General features: G+C 36.5%; 1 protein-coding gene across 8 annotated transcripts in view; it reads left to right on the top strand.

The window, feature by feature from the left end:
- Positions 1-22,982, top strand: part of LOC109269505 (RAD54 homolog B) — a 120,416-nt gene that overhangs the window by 50,998 nt on the left and 46,436 nt on the right. For 7 of the 8 annotated variants that reach the window (XM_053896079.1, XM_019453481.2, XM_019453483.2 and 4 more), the window contains 6 exons: positions 2,849-3,046; positions 7,764-8,045; positions 11,532-11,694; positions 16,617-16,842; positions 17,603-17,810; positions 20,629-20,768. In XM_053896079.1, the coding sequence (XP_053752054.1) occupies positions 2,849-3,046; positions 7,764-8,045; positions 11,532-11,694; positions 16,617-16,842; positions 17,603-17,810; positions 20,629-20,768 (1,217 nt within the window). Of the gene's footprint in view, positions 1-2,848; positions 3,047-4,801; positions 4,883-7,763; positions 8,046-11,531; positions 11,695-16,616; positions 16,843-17,602; positions 17,811-20,628; positions 20,769-22,982 lie in introns of those variants that run through there. The other variant, XM_019453484.2, reaches the window with a different exon arrangement.

Below are 22,982 nucleotides of genomic sequence, written 5' to 3'. Positions count from 1 at the left end.
AAGAAAGGGTATATCTGAGAATCTTCCGATATTTCAAAGTTAATTATAAGTAATTTCTGAATTCTCAGTTTATTATCTATTCATTTTTTTCTTGGTGCAGGAAGGGTCTTGGACACAAGTCAACTCTTTAGGCTCTGGGAATACAACAGGGTATTTGATTTGGATGAAGACATACTTTTCACCTTTGTTTTACTGCAATCCTGTGGAATCACATTTTTTTCTTGGATAATGTAATAAAAGATAAGAGCAAATTTAAAAAATGCAGAATGGTATTATTAGTCTTTCATTCAATGTACATTGACTACTACTGGTAGAAATAATGCAAAAACAAAACTAAAATTGCACACCACAAAATTTTTTGGAGTTCAAAAACTGATCAAGTATCCTGTCTTTTTTCTTAATCCTAAAAACCTCCAAACTTTATCTGGGGAAAATCAAGGTTGGTTAAAAAAAAAAAAAAATCAATAAATGACAACTACTAGTTATCTAAAACCTGGTAAATTTTCTTGACTAAAAAATTGATGGAGTAATACAGTTTTAGTAATATTTAGATAATCAAAATCTGACTTAGCAAAACTGCATTTGGTAGAAATTATGGTTTTAAAAACTAATGTTTGCAAAAGCTGTAATCTGTAAAATATGATTCATAAAAAAGTGACCAAGGAATCAAATCTTTGTTATAAAGTTTACTTGGAAAATAATCCTGAAGGTAACAACTTAATAAAAATGAAAATTAAAATGGTCAATAATGGAGATGAGTTCAAAGTTAATTCCTAAAGCTACTTTCACATGAAAATTAATTTTAAGATAATGCTATCTTAATATTTTTATAAGTATGAAGTCAAATGCACTTTGATTCAAAATGGCAGTTTTCAAAAGTACCTATTATTCTGGGCATATGGTGATGAGCAAGATCAAAATAGACCCTTCCTCGCAGGACTTCATAGTTTAGTGGGGAAGTAATCTGTCACATAATTAATTGCTGAGATAATGTTGAAATAATAAAGCAAGATCTATCTAGCTTGGTGGTCAGGAAATTTAAAGTCTATGACTGGGTGAATAGAAGTTAATTTGGAATAGCATGTTGGAGGAAGAGGTAGAAGGTTAGAAGTAACATGTTTTCTTAGAGACCATTAAAACTAATGGATTTTAAGCAAGAAGGATACTTAATGAGATCTACATTTAAAAATAGATAAATACAGTAAATACAGAAAATGGCTTTAGGGAGTAGAGGTGGCAAGACATCTCAGGAGACCTGTTGGGAAGATCCTACAATAGTCCAGATCAGAGATGGTGCTTTGAAGAGTAGAGGTTATGGAGAAAGCAAACAGTACAAAGCTTTGAGAGCTATGTGGGATCTAGAATCACCTGGATTTGTGGTTGATTGGCTATGGAACTGAGAATAAAGGAAGTCAAGGATGATTTCCAACTTTTTGGCATGAATCAGGGTGGTGGTACTCTTACTGAGAAATGAGAAAACTGCAGGAGAAGCAATTTTTGGAGAGAAGACAAGTGGGCCTGATGAGATGTTCATGTAGATTGGTCTGAGGGGCAGTTATGTACAGATATACAGAACTACAATCATGATCTGGGCTAGAGAAAAAAAATACAGGTTTATGCAGTGGTAGTATCAACTTAAGGAGAAAGGCACATTGAGAGGACGTAGAACTCCAGTCTGATGCACTGGCAAAGATGTTCAAGAAGAAGCAACCAGAGAAGTAAGGAAAAATTGAAATGTGTTAGAGAAGCTAACCTAAGTAAAAATAGGGTTTAGTATTTCAAGTAGGAAGTAGTCAACATTGTCAAATGCTTTTGAGAACTCTGATGAGGACTAAAAAAATATCTTGTGGATTTATTGGCAAGGAGTTTGTCAGTAGCCTTTAACGGTATAGTTTTGGTGGAGGACTGGACTGGAAACCGGATTGGAGTACAGATCTTCCTTGACTTATGATGGGTTATGTCCTGATAAACCCATCATAAGTTGAAAATACTGCAAGTTGAAAATGCATTTATACACCTAACTAACCTACCAGTCATCATAGCTTAGCCCAGCTGACCTTCACCATGCTCAGAACATTTACAGTAGCCTATAGTTGGGCAAAATCATTTTTTAAAAAAGTTGTATTCATTTTGAGAGGGAGAACAGGAGAGAGTGAGAATCCCAAGCAGATTCTGCACTGTCATCACAGAGCCTGACATGGGGCTTCAACTCATGAAATCATGACCTGAGCCGGAATCAGGAGTCAGATGCTTAGAAGACTGAGCCATCCAGGCGCCCTGGGCAAAATCATGTAACACAAGCCGTTTTGTAATAAAGTGTTGACTATCTCCTGTAATTTATTGAATAGTGAGAGTGAAAAACAATGGTTTTGAGTGTATTGGTTGTTTACACTCATGATTTGGTGGCAGACAGGGAGCTGTGGTTCGCTGTCGCTGTCCAGTTTCACGAGAGGATTAGACTACATATTGCTAGCCCAGGAAAAGACCAAAATTCAAAATTTGAAGTTGATATTTTCCCATGGATGTTGAAAATTTATCTTTAGTTCCCAGAGCTTTAAAATGTTAGCGGTAAAATAAAATGTGGTAATTATCATGTTGTTCTATTTAAACTGAGTTTGTATGACTTTGAGATGATAAGAATTTGTATTCATTGGACTCATGCTAATGCTAGCATCTGATGTTTGAATTTCTCAACTTAGAAAATACTAACAGGAGTATGACCAAATATTTTTTCATACTTTTTAGTAACATCTAATTTTCTTATGTTCTTATTTTTGTTGAAATGATCTTTCTGCTTAAAGTCATCTCTAATAATGTGGTTTTATTTTATTTTATTTTTTTGTTCTAGTTCACTCAGCCCCTAAAGAAATTACAGTGCCTAAGAGACAAGAAGAGGAAGAACCTGATAGCCTAGTTAAATATTTCAGTGTTGTTTGGTGTAAGGCTTCAAAGAAAAAACACAAAAAGTGGGAAGGTGATGCTGTTCTCATTGTAAAAGGAAAGTCATTTACATTAAAGGATTTGGAAGGCAAAGACATTGGAAGAGGTATTGTGATATTACATAATGCTTATGATTTGGCCTAAAATTAGTATATATCTGAGGTTACATAATTAAAATGATTGGGTTTTATAAAGTGTTAGTTTAAGATGCTCTTTAACTAAATTATAGTAGTCTGACAGTCTTTTTATTTTTTTAGTGTTTATTTTTGAGAGAGAGAGAGAGAGAGACAGAGCATGAGCAGGGGAGGTGCAGAGAGAGAGGGAGACACAGATTCAGAAACAGGCTCCAGGCTCTGAGCTGTCAGCACAGAGCCTGACACAGGGCTTGAACCCACAAACCGTGAGATCATGACCTGAGTCAAAGTCATACGCTCAACCGACTGAGCCACTCAGGTGCCTCATCAGTCTGACAGTCTTATGTATACTAACTCACTGAAGCAAATCCCATTCCATGGATTCATTTTCTCTAAAGTGAAATGGCTAGTCAGGGTATATACAGTTATTCTGGTATTTTTCTGAGATTAAGCAGTTTGTCTTAGTGTACTTTTCTCCCCAGAATGCTAAATGATTAAAATTAGAAAGATGTTGATGTCAGGAGTGGAATATTATCTAATTTCAATGATATCCAATAAAATTTTGAAAAAAAAAAAGGTAATGGCTAGGAATGACCTAGATTAATACATATAAATTGGAGGTTATCATTTCTGTTATGATATAAATGTTGCCAGCATGATTTGTACTAATACAGGTTAGCTCACAAATTCAGAATGCTTAACACCAACCATGCTTTTTGGCATTGTCTTCAATCATTCATTCATTCATTCATTCAATAATATAGTTAATAGTTTTCAGTAACCGTTATGTGCCAAGCACTATGCTAGGAGTAAACATTCAAAAATGGATATAATTTATAGTTTAGTGGGGACAAGACAATATAATTGATAATTAGGAGGCAATAATAGAATTGTTTCATTGAGAATTTGTACTCAGTGCAATAGGAAATAGGCCATTTAGATCTGCCCAGGAGGCTGGGGGAAAGCTTCATAAGAGTAATTGCTTAAGGTAGTATTTGAAGGATAGTTTTGTAGGGTATGAGAAAGGGGCATACAGAAGAGGGAGTAGTATATGCAAAGGTATGAAAGGAGAGAAGTAAAACTAATTCAGTGTTTCAGGAATGTAGTCTGTGAAGGTCAGGGACAGAGTGATGAGTGGAGGCTGAGCTGAATTATCTGCAACAGAACTTTTGTATTATAAAAATATTGAACAACTATTATATATGTTATTCTCAGCTTTTAGAGGAATTAAAAAGAAAATTACAGTTCATATTCCATGTTGTTGGTTAAGGTAGATTGGGGCTAGATTTTAGGAGAACTTGTTTATACCTATATGGTGAAATTACATTCTAAAGCCAGCTAGAGAGGTAAAATTATCAAAATTACCCTGGAATATTCCTTACCCATAAGGCATAGTATACATGGTTTTGTGTATGTGCAGTTTATAATAAAATGGTCTTTCAGTTGCATGTAGCAAAAAATGCAAATCAGGTTTCAAATAGTGGGTTTTTACTCTGCACAAGTAGAATCACCTAAGGTGTTTTTATTTATTATTATTAATGATAATGCTCATAGGAAATGCCAATTTCTGTGTCTCTGCTACTGTTTTATTTATTTTTTATTTTAATTTTTTTATACACTTATTTATTTTTGATAGAGAGAGATAGAGCACAAGTGGGGGAGGGGCAGAGAGAGAAGGAGACACAGAATCTGGAGCAGGTTCCAGGCTCCGAGCTGTCAGCACAGAGCCTGATGCGGGGCTCAAACTCACAAACTGCGAGATCATGACCTGAGCCGAAGTCGGATGCTTAACTGACTGAGCCACCCAGGTGCCCCAATTTATTTTTTAAATGTTTGTTTATTTTTGAGAGAGAGTGTGAGTGAAGGAGGGGCAGAGAGAGAAGGAGACAGAGGATCTGAAGCAGGCTCCGTGCTGATAGCAGCAAGCCTGATGTGGGGCTGGAACTCAGGAACTCCTGAGATCATGACCTGAGCAGAAGTTGGATGCTCAGCCAACTGAACCACCCAGGTGCCCCACCTAAGGTGTTTTTTAAAAATACCAGTGCCAGGTCCTGACCTGGCAGGATTTATTTGGCCTGGATGGTGATTTATTTGGCCTGGATGGTGGAGAGAGGCACTGGCATAAATATATTTTAGGTTTCTAGATTTGACCGGGGCTCGAACTCATGAACCGTGAGATCATGACCTGAGCTGAAGTTGGATGCTTAACGGACTGAGCCACCTAGGCACTCTGGTTTCCAGGTGATATCTAATATCTAACCACTGCTTTAAGCAATAAAGAGGATTTTATTGGCTTTCCAAATGAAAACATCCAAACATAAGACTTTATTGCTTAATTATAACAATAAGTGTATCAACTTGGAGTTGATTTTGTAAGTTATTGGCTCTAATGGAGGCAGTTTTTCTTTTAAATGAATTGAAAGTACAACATTTAAATATTGTTAATGTAGGGGGGTGCCTGGCTGGCTCAGTTGGTTAGGTGTCCAACGTCAGCTCAGGTCATGATCTCAGTTTGTGAGTTCGAGCCCCGCGTTGGGCTCTGTGCTGACAGCTCGGAGCCTGGAGCCTGTTTTAGATTCTGTGTCTCCCTCTCTCTCTGCCCTTCCCCTGCTCATACTCTGTCTCTCTCTCTCTCAAAAATAAATAAACATTAAAAAAAAAAAAATATATATATATGTATATATATATTGTTAATGTAGGGATAGAGCCTCAAGAAAAAAACCGAAGACTGGAGTGCTGCAGTTGCTAATAGCTCATGGTAATTTGGTTAAGTTCATCTGACCATCATTACGTGATACCCAGAAAAAAAAGAGTTGTGGGAAACAAAGCTCAAGACTTTTAAGAAAGTCTTCTGGAGATTCAGAGATGTTTGAGAGAGTCATCTCTGTAGATCAAAGTGAAAGGAGAGATTCTGGAGTTAGACTTCTAAAGATGCCTCAAAATTAAGTTTATTCTCGTCTCACATTTACATGTAACTCAGATGAATAGTAATTGGATTCTATATGAAGATGAAAATCTTTATTGATGTGGAGTGGTCAACACTGCAGTTGAATTGAGATAGTTTGGGGAATGGAGGGATGGGTCTTTTGCATTTAGGAACACCAGCTAAGTAATTTCTTCCTATATCAGAGCATTAAAATTAAAAATTGTTCTATCATAAATAATTTAAGAAGATATATTGGCTACTGTTTGGCCCAGACTGTAAGGTTTAGCCCAGTTTTACTAGGGTGAATTGTAGCACTTTATAGCTAATTTAAAAGGGTCCTATCATGTTTTCTAAAATGTGACAATCTTTTATTTCATTTTTAGAGACTTAAAAACATTTATGGTATGCAGTTCTTGCCTCTTGTAATGGCCCAGTAACTACACATTTAATGTAGGCAGGCACAGGAATCAAAGATTCCACCACTCTATGTATCTGGTTAATGAGCTCATTTTGAGCATACTGTGACTGACTTACTCATATTTATATTTCATTAACACCTTGCATATGGCAACACTTAATAAATGTTGAATTAATACTTCAGAGAAGCTTGATATTATAAAATACCCCACTTTTTAATTCAAGAGCTAGAACTTAGACTATCAATGACCTTTTGCCACAAATGCATTTTTACTTTGCTATCTCATGTGGAACAGTAAAGTACTGATTGTGGCAGCAGTTGCTTTTATTGCTAGTTTTCCACATTTCCACTTGTTTCTAAGTGGAAATAGAGATGCCGTGGTATTTCTCTAGTTTATTCACAAGAAAGGAAGGTCCCATATAGCCTACAAAACTCTTCTTGGCTTGATTTTCAACAGACAACAGATGGCAAAACTGTGAGTACAGTAAGTTACGTTTTCTTTTTTTTAAAAAATTTTATTTTATTTTTTAAGAATGTTTATTTTTGAGCGAGCAGGAGTGGGGGAGGGGCAGAGAGAGAGGGGGACAGAGGATCCAAAGCAGGTACTGCACTGACAGCAGTGAGCCCAATGCTGGGCTTGAACTCACGAACTGTGAGATCATGACCTGAGCCGAAGACAGAAGCTTAACCGACTGAGCCACACAGGTGCCCCTAATATTTTATTTTTTTAAGTAATCTTTACACTCATCGAGGGGCTCAAGCTTACAACCCTGAGATCAAGAGTCTCATGCTCTACTGACTGAGCTAGCTAGGGCACCCTTGGCTATATTTTCTTTAGATTTTTTTTTTTTAACGTTTTTTTATTTTTGAGAGAGAGAGAGACAGAAATACAGAGTGTGGGTGGGGAAGGGACAGAGAGAAATGGAGACAGAGAATCCAAAGTAGGCTCCAGGCTCTGAGCTGTCAGCACAGAGCCTCATGCGAGGCTCAAACTCACTAACTGTGAGATCATGACCTGAGCCGAAGTCGGACACTTAACCAACGGAGTCACCCAGGTACCCCAGCCATATTTTCGATAATTAAAAAACGCCTTGCTTTCTCTAAAGCTTGGCTAATTTTTATAGTTTTATTATTTATTCCTTCTGATTTTTTTAGTGTTTTGTGTTTTTTTTAACCAAAATGATAAAGTATGTTTTCATTCTGCTCCTTGGTTATACAAGGCTGTTTGCATTCAAAGTACAGTTTTCATTCTGTACAGTTATGGGAAGGTGACTATGGTATCACTAATTATGTCATCTTAGAGGGTCAGTAAATTAAATTCACACACTCCCTTCTCAATTTAAAGGCCTTGCATATAAATTCAAAGAGCTTGAAAAGATTGAAGAGGGCCACAGAGTGATGATTGGTGGAAAAGAAGTAGAAGTCATGGGCATAATCTCTCCAGATGATTTCAACAGTGGCAGATGTTTTCAACTTGGAGGAGGAAGCCTTGCTATCTCAAGTTCTTCTCAGGCTGCCAAGAAGTGTTTCTCTAACCCCTTCAAAAGTGTTTGTAAACCAAGTTCAAAGGAAAATAGACCAAACGGTTTCCAAGATTGTAAACCACGTCATGACCCACATGCACAAAGTAAGATGTAAAAAATAATTTGAATATTCTGTTTTTACTGTCAAAAGATATTGGCATGTGAATTTAAAGTTTAAGTTTTGTTTAAAGTTTTCAGGTGAAAGTATATATTATTCTTCAGGTGTACAACTGACATAAGGAATAATGTTGAAGCTATATAACAATATAGTTTGGGAATCATTTTATAAATAAATGCCTAATTCTAAGAATACAGTAGTGAAGAATACTTGTGTTGAAGGAAAAATATACAAATTGGAGATGTATACACACATACATGTATATGATTTTGAATAATATCTGATATTTCAGCAAGAAGAAATATTAGTCAATGCATGAGTCAGGATTATGTTTATACTTCTCTTTTGACAACTGTATGTTTTGATCACATCCATTAATGTATTAAAATATTGAATGATGAGGTGTCATGTAAATAACTTAAATTTTACTTATAATCATTAAATTTAATGATTTAATTTTAATATTAATGAGTCTAATTTAAAAATAATATTAAAAATAAAACCTCACCTGTTTTTTGATTGTTTACTTAACAGGGATTTCTTCAGTGCCTTTTTTTGCAGTGTAAACTGTCATCAGAGATCTTCTCATTTGTTGAGAAGACAGACAAATAAATTTGGATTGTAAAGCAATAGTAGATGTCGAATTTGGGGTATCAAGTAGGTTGCTTTCATAGTAGTGGTAAAATGAAAAGTACATAAAGCAACATAATTAAGTATTTTTTGCAAGTATTATAGAGATAGAATTTTTGAAATAAAGGGACTGTTGAGATCAGTCTCTTCCCTTTGCATTTGAAGAAAGTAAGGCCCAGAAAGATGAACCGACTTGCCTAAATTCAAAGAACTATTGACATTTTTGGGATAAAACCCCAAATTAAAAATTCCTAGCTCTATATGAGCTTACCTGAGACTTAATTGAAAGAAAGTGGAAGCTTCTGCTTCTGTTTTTTCTTTTATCCAAATATTTTATCTGTCCCACCAGCTCTTTCAATAGGCTTCCTTCTCTTTTATTCTTTCTCTCTGCCTTCCTATTACATAATAGAGGGATGTGGGGAACCAAAAAGAATAATGTGCTTATTTAAAGATCTGAGTTAGAGTCCCATTTTCCCACTGAACTAACTGGTTCTTTGTCCTCTTGGGGCAGTCACTTGTCTCACAAATGGGTATGTCTCCTCAAGTCTACATTGTGGGTTCTAATCACTACCATAAAGACGTAGAGTGTCTGCTATATACCATGTACAATAAATATTTGTTGACTGAATGAAAAATTTTATTGTGATAACATATATATATATATGTGTGTGTACATGTATGTATGTATGTGTGTGTGTGTATATAATATAATAAAAGCCCTTTGTGTTAATGATTCTCATTTATTTATCTTGCCAAGGGTAGAACTAGGTTGTAGACTTAAAATGAAAGCATGAAAGATTTTGTTAGCATTAAGTCGTGCCTCATTATTGTGAAGATAGAGAGAGGCATCTTAAAATTTGAACTGGTGTCCTGTTATTGTGGTGGTTTAGGTTTTATCTTTCCTGAAGATGGATGCTTTGTTAGTTGACTTAGATCCTATGGTCCTTCTTGCTTGAGTGTATTATCCTCCCCTCTTATCTTTTCTTTTTCCCCTTTGTATTATCCTCACCTGTTCTCTTTTTTCCCCTTTGTGCTTTTCACAAGAGAAAAAATGGGGCCATTTCTTGGTTAGAAATCCACAAGGAATATACTCTTGCTCTGCTACTGGAATATAGAGGAAAGCCAAGAGCTAAGTTTTCCATTTTCACTTCCTAATCCTCTGCCTGCCAGGAATTGACCTCAGAAATGGGAGTTCCTTTTAGTTGCTCAGAAATCTAGGAAGATCCACAGAAAACTTTCCTCTGGGTAATCACTAATGGTAGACATGACCAGACTCTCATTCCTGTGACTGCATATTTCTGCATTGCTGGATATTGTTTTAATCTACTAGAACCTATTTTCTTTATCTCCCCTTCTCCTTTCTGTTCTCTTTTTTCTTTTTGTTTATTTAAAAAATCTATTTCATTTTTTTTTAATGTTTGTTTATTTTTGAGACAGAGAGAGATGGAGCATGAACAGGGGAGGGCCAGAGAGAGAGGGAGACACAGAACCCGAGGCAGGCTCCAAGCTCTGAGCTGTCAGCACAGAGCCTGATGCGGGGCTTGAACTCACGGATGGTGAGATCATGACCTGAGCCGAAGCTGGACACCCAACCGACTGAGCCACCCAGGCGCCCCAAAATCTATTTCATTTTTTAACCATGATGCAGACATATAAATATATCCCAAAAATAATTTTGATGAATTTATTACCTGACTTTAGATTAATTGAGACCTGCTTTCTAGTTATATTTGAGTTTGTATTTTTTGGTGATATTTTAATAAATCTTGAACTGTATTAGCATATATCTAAAGAATTACATTATTATTCAATGGTTGCTTTTATTTGCTGCTTTGCAAAGATAAATGAATTTGACATTCATGAACGTAGTAATTAACTTGAAGGAAATAATGATGGTGAAGTCAATGGAAAATTTGTGATCCTTTCTCAGTTCTTCTGGTTAATAGAAGAAGTAATAGTCATTGTTAGTGTGTACAGAAGTGAAAATAATGGGAGACTTTATGTTAAATTTGGGGTGCCTTTCCAAAATAAGAAGCTGTGATCATTCGCAAGTGCAACTTGGCAAAATTCCAACCTGTGCTTTTAGTTGGAAATCGTTCTCTTTGCTCTGAATACTGAGCTATTAAATGTGTGGCTTACTGAATACTCTATTAAACAGTAGTGAATTTTAGTGGCTTTTTTTTTTTAAGTTTATTTAGTTTGTGGGGTCCCTGGGTGGCTAAGTTGGTTAGACATCTGACTTTGGCTCAAGTCATGATCTCATGGTTTGTGGGTTCGAGCCCCGCTCCGGGCTCTGTTCTGACAGCTTGGAACCTGGATCCTGCTTTGGATTTTGTGTCTCCCCGTCTCTGCCCCTTCCATGCTCATGCTCTGCTCTCTGTCTCTCTTTGAGAGAGTGAGAAAGAAAGAGAGAGAGTATATATGAATGAGTGCAAGCAGGGGAGAGGCAGAGAAAGAGAGAGCGAGAATCCCAAGTATGCTCTGAACTGTTAGCATAGAGCCCAATGGCCAGGCTGGAGTTCATAAACCATGAGATCATGACCTGAGCTGAGATTAAGAGTAGTTAGGCACATAACCTGCTGAGCCACCCAGGTGCCCCAATTTCAGTGGTTTTGGAAAGCCCTTTGAAATTCTCTGCCTGAAATCTTACATTGATAAGGCATGAGGTTTTATTTTTTAATTTTCCACTCTTGCTTAGTATCACTGTTACTAAACTTCAACTTTTTTGCCACAAAGGATGGCAAACAGTTCTAAGTTATGAGTAATTAAAGCAAGATAATGTAGTTGCTGACAAAGTGAAATTGCAATACATTAATAGGTAAACTATCATCTTTTTCTTAAGATTCTCTTGTAATGTCACGACCAGACAATAATCACCAGTGGATGTTCAATAAGAACTGTTCTCCTATTGTGGATGTAGTGATAGATCCTTACCTTGTATATCATCTTCGACCACATCAAAAAGAAGGGATCCTATTCCTATATGAATGTGTAATGGGAATGAGGTAGGAAAATAATTTGTTTATTCTGACTTTTGATTTAACCTGTAACATAATGGTTTTCTAGAAAAAGTCTGATAAAATGAGTCTCAGTATATCATGAATTATGCTTAATGTGTGCATTTATTCCAAAAGTGGTTCTTGATGGAATCCCATGTGCCAGATATCTTGCTAGGAGCTGGGCATACAGGAGTCAGGACCATGGGTCCTATCCTTAAGTAGTTTTTAAGGTATTTGAAGAAATAGGTAAATATAGTCAACCTTAATGTGGTACAATAAGAGCTCACTAGTATGAGAAAGGCTTATGAGGGCAAAATTGAAGTAGCTGTTAATTCTGCTTATGAGACTTTTGAAAAAAGATTTTCTTCTTATCTCACTTCTACTTAAAAAAAAAAAGGAGTCTTCCCTACTCCCTTTTAATTATTTATTTATTTATTTATTTATTTATTTATTTATTTATTTATTTATTTTGAGAGAGAGAGTGTAAGCAGGGAAGGGGCAGAGAGAGAGGGAGAGAGAAAATCCCAAGCAGGCTCGGTGCTGTCAGTGCACAGCCCTATGCAGATTCAGGGCTTGATTTCATGAACTGTAAGATCATGACCTGAGCAGACATCAAAAATTGTATTCTAAAAAAAGAAAAAGAAGAACTGGATTTTTAGTCATCTGAGTCACCCAGGTACCATCCCCCAAAAAGGAATCTCCCTCATTCCCTTTTAAATGGAGTTTTCTGGTAAAGGACTGTAGCATCCTTTCTTTCTTCTTTTTTTTTTTTTAATGTTTATTTTTAAGACAGAGACAGAGCATGAACGGGGGGGGGGGGGGGGGGGAGAGGCAGAGAGAGAGGGAGGCACAGAATCGGAAGCAGGCTCCAGGCTCCAAGCCATCAGCCCAGAGCCCGACGTGGGGCTCGAACTTGCGGACCACAAGATTGTGACCTGAGCTGAAGTCGGACACTTAACTGACTGAGCCACCCAGGCGCCCCTGTAGCATCCTTTCTTAAAGATATTTTAGAGGACACACGCACACAAAAGCTTGATAAAGGAAGTAAAAAAGAATCAAAGTAACCTGCTAACATCTTGTTATATTTCTATATGTATTTCCTTTTTGTTTTGCTTTTAATGCATAGGCCCTTGATTTTTAAATTGATTATTTAATAGGGAGTTGCAAATGTAAATTCCCTCACACTCTTTTTTTTTTAAGTTTTTAAATTTTTATTAAAAAAATTTTTTTTAATGTTTATTTATTTTTGAGAGAGAGAGAGACAGAGCATGAGCAGAGGAGGGGCAGACACAGAATCGGAAGCAGGCTCCAGGCTCTGAGCTGTCAGCACGGGGCCTGATGGGGGGCTCGAACTCACAAACTGTGAGGTCATGACCTGAGCCAAAGTCGGACACTCAACTGACTGAGCCACCCAGGTGCCCCAATTCCCTCACACTCTTAAGAACCCTTTGCATGATGACAGCTTAAGGAAATGCTATATCCCAGAAACTTTCTAGACTCCTGTTCTTTCTCAAATCTGCTCTTTTCTTTGGAGACCGTATCTCATTTGGCCTGGAAAGCAACTTTAATTTCATCTCTCTCACTTTCTCAGTTTAATCAAACCTCAAATTTTAATTTTCAACTCCTAAATATCCTTTGATTCCAAATCTTTTCTGGCACCACACTGCAGCAGTGCTAGTAATTGACATTACATGATTATGTTTTGTTTGGATTTTTGCAGTGGCATCTAGCTGTTTCTGATGCTCCTCAAATTCACTCTTATTGCCACCAGCTTGATTTTTCTGAAAAACAGTTCTGAAAATGGCATTCCCTTGCTTAACATGCTTCAGACTCTCAGAACTTACAGGAGTGTTACCTGATCTGTAACATGCACTCTGCTTGTGATTTGTGGGATTATTTTAGTTGGACATAGACAAGCCTTGTTTTTTAATTCTGATAGTAGTATATTTAGTTAATGAATTATTAGAAAAAGCAGCATTTAAAATTTTTGGTTTCGTTAATCATGCTTGGACTTTTCAAATAAATCTAAGTACAAAAGGGAGTTGACTTAAAGAAAAATAAATAATAACATATAGTATCACATATATGGCAAAAATTGTGATGGTAGTCACGAAAGACTGATGTTTGGGAGACATTGACTTGCAAGATACAGTCTGAGTTTTCAAGGATATGTATGCTCATCTTTAGTCTCTGGCTATCTTGCCAGGTTCATAGCCTTTGTATTTCCTTGTTTGGAATTCAGTTCAAGCTCCCACTGTGTTGAACTACTTGATTCATATAGTGAAATCTTATTTACCTTTGTTTGACAAGATCCATCTTCTCAGTGAAGACTTCCTGTTCTCTTCCCTCCACTGTGGAAGGATGGATCACTATTTTATCTCTGCCACTCTATATCTCAGCTGGCATTTGGTTTTGCATTGGCAAGTTGTTGATCTAAAATGGTAATAATGGGAGTGCCTGGCTGGCTGGCTCAGTTGGTAAAGCATGCAACTTGATGTCAGGGTTGTGAGTTTGAGCTCCATATTGGGTGTAGAGATTATTTTTAAAAAATTAAAGATTTTTAATTAAAATTTTTAAAAATCTTTAATTTAAAAAAAATGTTTATTTTTGAGACAGAGACAGAGTGTGAGCGTGGGAGAGGGGCAGAGAGAGAGGGAGACACAGAATGGGAAGCAGGCTCCAGGGTCTGAGCTGCCAGCACAGAGCCCGACATGAGACTCGAACCCTCGAACCGTGAGATCATGATCTGAGCCGAAGTCGGACGCTTAACCGACCTAGCCGCCCAGGCACCCCCAAAACAAATCTTAAAAAAATAAAATGATAATGACTGTAATTCATGTTTGTGACTTTTTTCTGTACTTTGAAATGGAAAACATATAGTTGAATTTTGGTTATTATTTTTACTAATAAGAAATAGAATGAATTAAACTATAATCAAACTGGGGGCCTCTGGGTGGCCCAGTTGGTTAATATCTGACTCTTGATTTTGGCTCAAGTCATGACCTCATGGTTTGTGAGATTGAGCACTCTCTCCCTCTCTCTCTGCTCCTTTCCTGTTCGCATGCATGTGCATCTATGCACTCTTTCCCTCTCTCTCAAAATAAATAAAACAATTTAAACTATAATAAAACTCCACTTTTTAAAAATTTTAAGTTCCAATTAGTTAGCATACAGTGTAATATTAGTTTCAGGTGTACAATTTAGTGATTCAACAATTACATACAACACTCATTGCTCATCACAAGTATACTCTTTAATCCCCATCACCTATTTCACCCATCCCCCACCTTCCTTCCCTCTGTTGACCATCAGTTTATTCTCTGGAGTTAAATCTGTTTCTTGGTTTGTCCCCCTCTCTCTTTTTTCCCCTCTTCTCGTTTGTTTTGTTTCTTAAATTCCACATATGAGTTAAATCAATATCACTCATCATCAGGGAAATACAAATCAAAACTACAATGAGATATTACCTCATACATGTCAGAATGGCTAAAATCAACAACACAAAATAGATGTCAGTGAGGATACAGAGGAAGGAGAACTCTCTTTTTCTAAATTTTTTTTAATGTTTATTTTTGAGAGAGAGAGAGAGAGAGAGAGAGAGAAACAGTGCGAAAGGGGAAGAGGCAGAGAGAGGGAGACACAGAATCTAAAGTAAGCTCCAGGCTCCAAGCTGTCAGCACAGAGCCCGATGTTAGGTTCGAACCCACAAAGCATGAGATCACCTGAGCTGAAGTCAGATGTTTAACCAACTGAGCCACCCAGGCACCCCAGAAAGGAGAATCCTCTTACACTGTTGGTGGGAATGCAAACTGGTGCAGGCACTCTGGCAAACAGTATGGAGATTCCTCAAAAAGCTAAAAATTGATCTACCCTATGATCTAGCAATTGCATTACTAGCTATTTACCCAAAGAATACAAAAATACTAATTCAAAGGGATATATGCACCCCAATGCTTATAGCAGCATTATCTACAATAGCCAAATTATGGAAAGAGTCCATTGACTGTGAATGGATAAAGAAGATGTATATATATATATATATATATATATATATATATATATATATATATATATATACACAATGGAATATTAGCCATAAAAAAATGAAATCTTGCCATTTGCAATGACATGGTTGGAACTAGAGTGTTATGATAAGTGAAATAAGTCAGAGAAAGACAAAACCATACTTATTTTGGTACTATCCTTAATTCTTTTGATTTTATAACATGTATATACATATATACGTATATATATACGTATATATGTGAAGAGCTTTAAAAGCTATGAAGTGATATAAACATGCCACTTAATATTCTTTATTATATTTAATTTTAATTTGTATTAACTGAGTAGGTCCGTAGGATAAGTCTATTACTAAGTTACATGTATTAGATCAATATTTAGTGTTTTTTCTTATAGTGCAGGGAGCTATATGATTGAGGAGTTCATTTACTGCTTGAAAATCATAAGTACAGCTCAATTGGTCTTTCTGGTTAAGATTATAATATATTTTAAACTTTTTTGATAACTGATGCTGAAACTGATAAAAATTGCTCAACTGTTAGTGATAAGAAGCACAGTTATAGTTATTCAAATGTATATATAAAATTGGGATTCATTTCTAGTTTCTCTAAATATATATGTATGATAATATCATATGATTTAGATTCAACTGTCAAATTTCAGATTTGTTTTAGTAATTTAGTTGATAGTAAATATGTCACGAAAAAAATTACAAATTATCAAAGATGCAAAAGATATGTTGTAAATCAGATGCATGAAATCCTAGAAAAAAGATTTAGAAGGGGGTAGAGTTTGTCCTAATTACAAAACTATCAGTTTCTGATTTTTTGACTAATAAGTGACAGTATTAGGGGCATAAAATATTTAACTATTGTGACTAAAAGAAGTATAATTATTTCTAACAGAGTGAATGGCAGATGTGGAGCTATTCTTGCTGATGAAATGGGTTTAGGGAAAACATTGCAATGTATTTCACTCATCTGGACTCTACAGTGTCAGGGACCCTATGGAGGCAAGCCAGTAATAAAGAAGACACTTATTGTCACACCTGGGAGCTTGGTGAATAATTGGAGGAAAGAATTTCAAAAATGGCTAGGAAGTGAAAGGATCAAGATATTTCCTGTTGATCAGGTAAGAGATTTTTAACACAGTTTAGCCTTGGTCATTTTCTAAATCTCTGTGCTTCTTTTTTTCTTCTTTTTCTTTTGTTTAAAAAAAATTTTTTAAATATTTATTTATTTTTGAGAGAGAGAGAGACAGAGACAGAGACAGTGTGAGTGGGCGAGGGGCAGAGAGAGAGGGAGACACAGAATCTGAAGCAGGCTCCAGGCTCTGAGCTGTCAGCACAGAGCCTGATGCAGGGCTCAAACTCACGGACCATGAGATTATGACCTGAGCCAAAGTCGGACGCTTAACTCACTGAGCCACCCAGGCACCCCCTTAATTTTTTTTTAAATGTTTATTTACTTTTGGGAGAAAGAGACAGTGTGAGCTGGTGAGGAGCACAAAGAGGGAACACAGAATCCAAAGCAGGCTCTAGGCTCTGAGCTGTCAGCACAGATCCTAACCTGGGGCTTGAACCCACTAACTGTGAGATCATGACCTGAGCTTAAGTTGGACGCTTAACCAGCTGAGCCACCCAGGTGCCCCATTATATCTCTGTGCTTTTCAAATCAGCACTGAAGTTTTCACTGTCTATATGGTAGTTTTTCAAGTGTATTGTAACTCTGCAACTCCTTTGCAGAAAAATGGAATCTTGGCTTACAATTTGGTTTTGAATGCACATATTCTAATTAATGTCTGTCAGGAATATGCTGCTTGAATTTGATTTTACAGTTTTAGCCCATGATTTGTTAAATACTGTCTTTTTTTTTTTTTTTTTTTTTTTTAGGACCACAAAGTAGAAGAATTCATCAAATCTCCATTTTATTCTGTTCTTATCATCAGTTATGAAATGTTACTTCGTTCCTTGGATCAAATCAAGAATGTTAAATTTGATCTTCTAATCTGTGATGAAGGGCATCGTTTGAAGAATAGTGCCATTAAGACAACTACAGCCCTCATTAGCCTTTCTTGTGAGAAAAGAATAATTCTAACTGGTCAGTGTTTACTTTGGGGAAGACTTGATGGAATTTTTGTCTTCTTATCATAAAGGATTTGTAATATGTTGGCATCCAAAGAATTGGTGGTGCTGGATGGAATTCATACTAATAAACCTATGGTAATTAAGTCTTGGTAGGATTCTGAATTTTCAAATCCCTATGTAATTTCCCGCCACTTAGATTTTGGAGTTTTTGAAGAATAAACAATGCTATCATGATAAAGAATGTAGGAGATAGGTCTGCATTGTCTCTTCATGGTTCCTAGGTCTGCTATTTATAGCTGTGCAACTTTGGGCAAGTTATTTAACTTCTCTGTGCCTCAGTTTCCTTATCTGTGAAATAAGGAATAATAATACCATCTACTTTTTTTTTTTTTTTTTTAAATTTTTTTTTTTTCCAACGTTTTTTATTTATTTTTGGGACAGAGAGAGACAGAGCATGAACGGGGGAGGGGCAGAGAGAGAGGGAGACACAGAATCGGAAACAGGCTCCAGGCTCCGAGCCATCAGCCCAGAGCCTGACGCGGGGCTCGAACTCACGGACCGCGAGATCGTGACCTGGCTGAAGTCGGACGCTTAACCGACTGCGCCACCCAGGCGCCCCAATACCATCTACTTTGTAGAGTTATTGTAAAGGTCAAAGGAGTTAATTCATGTAAAGTTATTTAAAGACTACCTGACACATGGTAAATGCCTAATGCCTAAGTATCCATTGTTTATATATGTATATGCTGCATGCATAATTTATTGCTGGCCAAACTTGCTGGCCCAGACTGGAAAGGGGGTGGCCCATATGTAAATACAGGAATCTTTTTCTACTCATTCCTTTTTAGCCTAGACTAGAATCAGGCCTGAATAGCTCAATGTAGCTTTCCTCCCACACCTTATTTTGGCCTTGTGTGGCCTTTCCAATTTCTGGAGAATTATCCTTGTTTGAATGAGAGCCTCCACTCTCTTCTGCATCTTGGTCAATGATTGACTCATAGAGGTAAGTGAAAAATGCCAGAGCCCTTGCCTTAGGGTAATTTCAGGACCGGCTTTATAGCACAATTTATGCTCTGAGGATTGCTATAATTTATCTCAAGCAAGGAGGCCATCCTTGCTTAGTTTCTTCCCCTCCTATTCTCTGATTCTATTATTCTCTTTCTCCTCAGAGCACTCCCTCCATACATGTTGTACAGCCAAATCCCTGTCTCGGGCACTGCTCCTGGAGAACCCAGTCAAAAGACATAAATCCTTTCCTGCAGCTATCATTGGCAAATGGGATCCGACTATCATGAATGGCTTGGATTAGTTAGCCAGGGTTGGATGTCTGGAAGTCAACCACAAGGATCCTTATACCTTTGTTTCCCTTCTTACTTGCTTGCTTTTCTCATTCTGCCTATCTTAAAAAAAATTGTTTTTGATTAAGTAAGCTCTGCCCCCAACATGGGGCTCAAACTCATGACCCCGAGATCAAGAGTTAAATGCTCTACCGACTGAGCCAGCCAGGTGCCCTTGATTCTGCCTTTTTTAGTCATTGTCATGGATATTTATTTAAAAGTTTAACAAAATGCGTACCAACATAAATATCATATTCTATTATGTATCTCAAAATTTAGAACTAGTTAGATGTATTATATAATTAATAAGCATTGATCCTTTGGGTTGACCCATTTAATTTGAGGGGTATGATCATTAAATTCCCTGGCATTGTAAAATTCATGTTATCTATGTTAATGAATAAGTGCATTTTTATATGCCTCTTACATATATTTTTGGACAACATTTTCTAGTCTGTCATTTGAATGTCATCTGAAATTATACTGTAGGACTTTGCTGATTTACATGGGGTTTTTTTTTTGTTTGTTTTTGAGAGAGAGAGTGAGAGAGAGATCGCGCACGCGAGCATGGGTGGGGAAGGGGCCAGAGAGGGAGACACAATCTGAAAGCAGTCTCCAGGCTCTGAGCTGTCAGCACAGAGCCCGATGCGAGTCTCGAACTCATGAACCATGAGATCATGATCTGAGCTGAAGTCAGATGCCTAACCGACTGAGCTACACCCAGGCACCCCTACATGTTTTTTTGATATAATTATTGAAACATGCTAATGTTTCTTTGAAAATTAGTTAGCCAAAAGTTTTTGAGTATGTAATTTATGCAGGGTATATTTGTGTTAACCTTTAAGATTAGTCAAGATCTCAATTTGATCTGAAAACTTTGAAAGGTAATAATTACAGGTGTCATTCACTGAGTATTTACTAAATGTCAGGAACTGTGCTACAACGTGCATACAGTGTCTCTACTTTTTGTTGTAATACCACTGGGAAATTGTTAACTTCCCAGTTTTATAAGTGAAAAAATGCTGAATTTAACTTAAAGAGCTCAAGAATCTTGTCCAGAGTCACACTGTTATAATATTAAGAATCATTAACAGTTATGGAACATTTATTGTGCTTTAGGCACTGTTCTTAGTATATGGATTAACTAATTTGATCCTGACAATCCTAGGAGCTGCTATAATTATCCCCATTTTCTAGAAGTAAACTGAGGTATGTAACTTGCTTAGGATCAGTCAGAGAGTAAATGATGCAGGTGGGATTTGATCCCAGGCGAGTCAGACTGCAGAGCCTGGACACAGCCACTATGCTGAAGTTAAAACCAGAGTTAAAAATTTATATGGTTCTTAATATTTTTTGTTCACTTGGAGTTGGCTGCTCTTTCTCATCTCTAAAGCCTTTAGTTTAGCTTTGTTAGGGAAGAGAGTACAAATTTCTACAAATAACCTGTGATTGTAAAACACAAACTTGACCTTTCATCACTTTTGTTTCTCTTAGGTACTCCAGTTCAGAATGATCTTCAAGAATTTTTTGCATTAATTGATTTTGTAAATCCAGGAATATTAGGCTCTTTGTCATCTTATAGAAAAATATATGAAGAACCCATCATTTTATCGAGACAACCTTCTGCTTCTGAGGTATAATTTACGTTAATAAATAGGTTTAAAAAAAAAGACTATGTTCAGGAAAGTCATCCACAACTTGGGCAATATTTTAATTCAGGAAAAATTAAATTAGTGAATTCTTTATTTTTCCATAATCCTTCAACTCTTCCTGCATTCTTTATTTTAGAGAATAATATCACATTAAAAAAATCATAAATAGGCACTTCACAAAGAATTGTAATTGACAGTAAACATATAAAAATATTCATTTTTACTGATATTGACGAAAGTAAACTAAAGTAACCATAAAATAACTTAAAAAAAAAGTTTTATTTATGGAGGTGCCTGGGTGGCTCAGTTGGTTAAGTGACCAACTTTGGCTCAGGTCGTGATCTGTCAGTTTGTGGATTTGTGCCCCACCTTGGGCTCTGTGCCAACAGCTCAGAGCCTGGAGCCTGCTTTGGATTCTGTGCTTCCCTCACCCTCTGCTCCTCTCCCACTCATGCTCTGTCTCTCTGTCTCAAAAATAAAGAAAACATTAAAAAAATTTTTTTAAAATGTTTTATTTACTTATCTTTTAAATGTTTATTTTTGAGAGAGAGGGAGTGCACATGCACACACAAGTGGGGGAGGGGCAAAGAGAGGTGGGGTTGGGGTATCCGAAACAGGTTCCATGCTGACAGCAGAGAGCCTGATGTGGGGCTTCAACTCTGATCCAACTCGGATCATGACCTGAGCCGAAAGTCGTACACTTAATTGACTGAACTACCCAGGCGCCCCAGGATGTTTTATTTATTTTTGAGAGTGCAAAAGTGGGGGAAGGGCAGAGAGAGGGATCCGAAGCAGGCTTTGCGCCAACAGCAGTGAGCCCAATGTGAGGCTTGAACTCACGAACTCATGAGATCATGACCTGAGCCGAAGTTGGATGCTCAACTGACTGAGCCGCCCAGGTGTCTCACTCTTCTATTGGTGTTTTAGTTGGTTCGATTTACATAGTAATAGCAAGTATAGATGAGAGTGCTGTTGTCTATTGGTTGGAATGTAAATTGGTATATAATTGGAGAATAGTTTGGTATTATGTATCAAAAGCTTTAAAATTGTGCATATTTTGTGGTGCGGCAATACCACTTTTAGGAATTTATTATAAAGAAATAATCATACATGTGCTTAAAGATTTACCTCTAAGGGTAGAAAATTCTGAAACTAAAGGAAACAAACTAATTGAAAACAGACATTTCTAAAGGTAGGAAAATGGTTAAAGCAGAGTCTGCATGTTGTTTACACAATGTATTTCATTGAATCTAAAATAATACCAATTGTAAGGTGCATGGTTATTTTATGAACCACTAAGGAAAACATGCTAATAAATATAGTTTAAGAAGTCATTGATGGTGGCTCAGTTGGTTAAGTTCCGATTTTGGTTCAGGTCATGATCTCACAGTTTGAGCCCTGCATTGGGCTCTCTGCTGTCAGCACAGAGCCCACTTAGGATCCTCTGTCTCCATCTCTCTCTGCCCCTTCCCCACTCTCTCTCTTCCTTTCTCTCAAAAGAAGCATTAAAAACAAATTTAAAAAAGCATCCTATATGAGAGAAGTTAAAGTATAAAAAAATACGTCTCAGAATTAATAAAATGATAATTAGTAAATATTTATTGAACATTTCCCATGAACCAGGAATGATACACAATAATAGCTTATGAATATATTTATTAGCATGGAAAATGTTAATCATATATTATTTAAAAATAAAATCACATTCATTTATTTACCCAACACCTACATGTTAAACATCTAAAGTGGGCCAAATGTAAAGTGTTAAATACTAGGGAAGACAGTGAAAAGCCAAACTGAATGGCGCCTTGTTCCCATGAAGCTTCAACTATAAAGATCCTGTTTTTGTTACAAATAAAAGTAAAATGTTAAATACATTTATATGTTAATATAAAGGAAAAAGACTTGGAAGATATACATAAAAGTGTTGACAGTAGTGGTTGTTTCTGATTGATTAAACTTGGTTTCAGTTTTAGTTTTAGTTTTGCGTAACTGTGTTTTCTGACTTTTCTTCAGTGAAGCTATTTCTTTTGTAATAAAAATTGAAAATAGTTTTAAAATGTGAGGGGAATTTTTTATGATTTATATAGAAATGAATATATACATATGGGATATTATTTTAAGCTTCACTGTGAAGTTATGTATGCTCAAAAAAGAATTTAAGCTTATATTTCAATCATACTGTGTTTTGACTTA

The sequence above is a fragment of the Panthera pardus genome, unplaced genomic scaffold (assembly GCF_024362965.1).
Source record: "Panthera pardus isolate Hobbes unplaced genomic scaffold, ASM2436296v1 HiC_scaffold_7, whole genome shotgun sequence".
NCBI classification, from domain to species: domain Eukaryota; kingdom Metazoa; phylum Chordata; class Mammalia; order Carnivora; family Felidae; genus Panthera; species Panthera pardus.
Note: the sequence above shows the minus strand (reverse complement) of the source record. Positions and strands in the feature narration are given on the sequence as shown.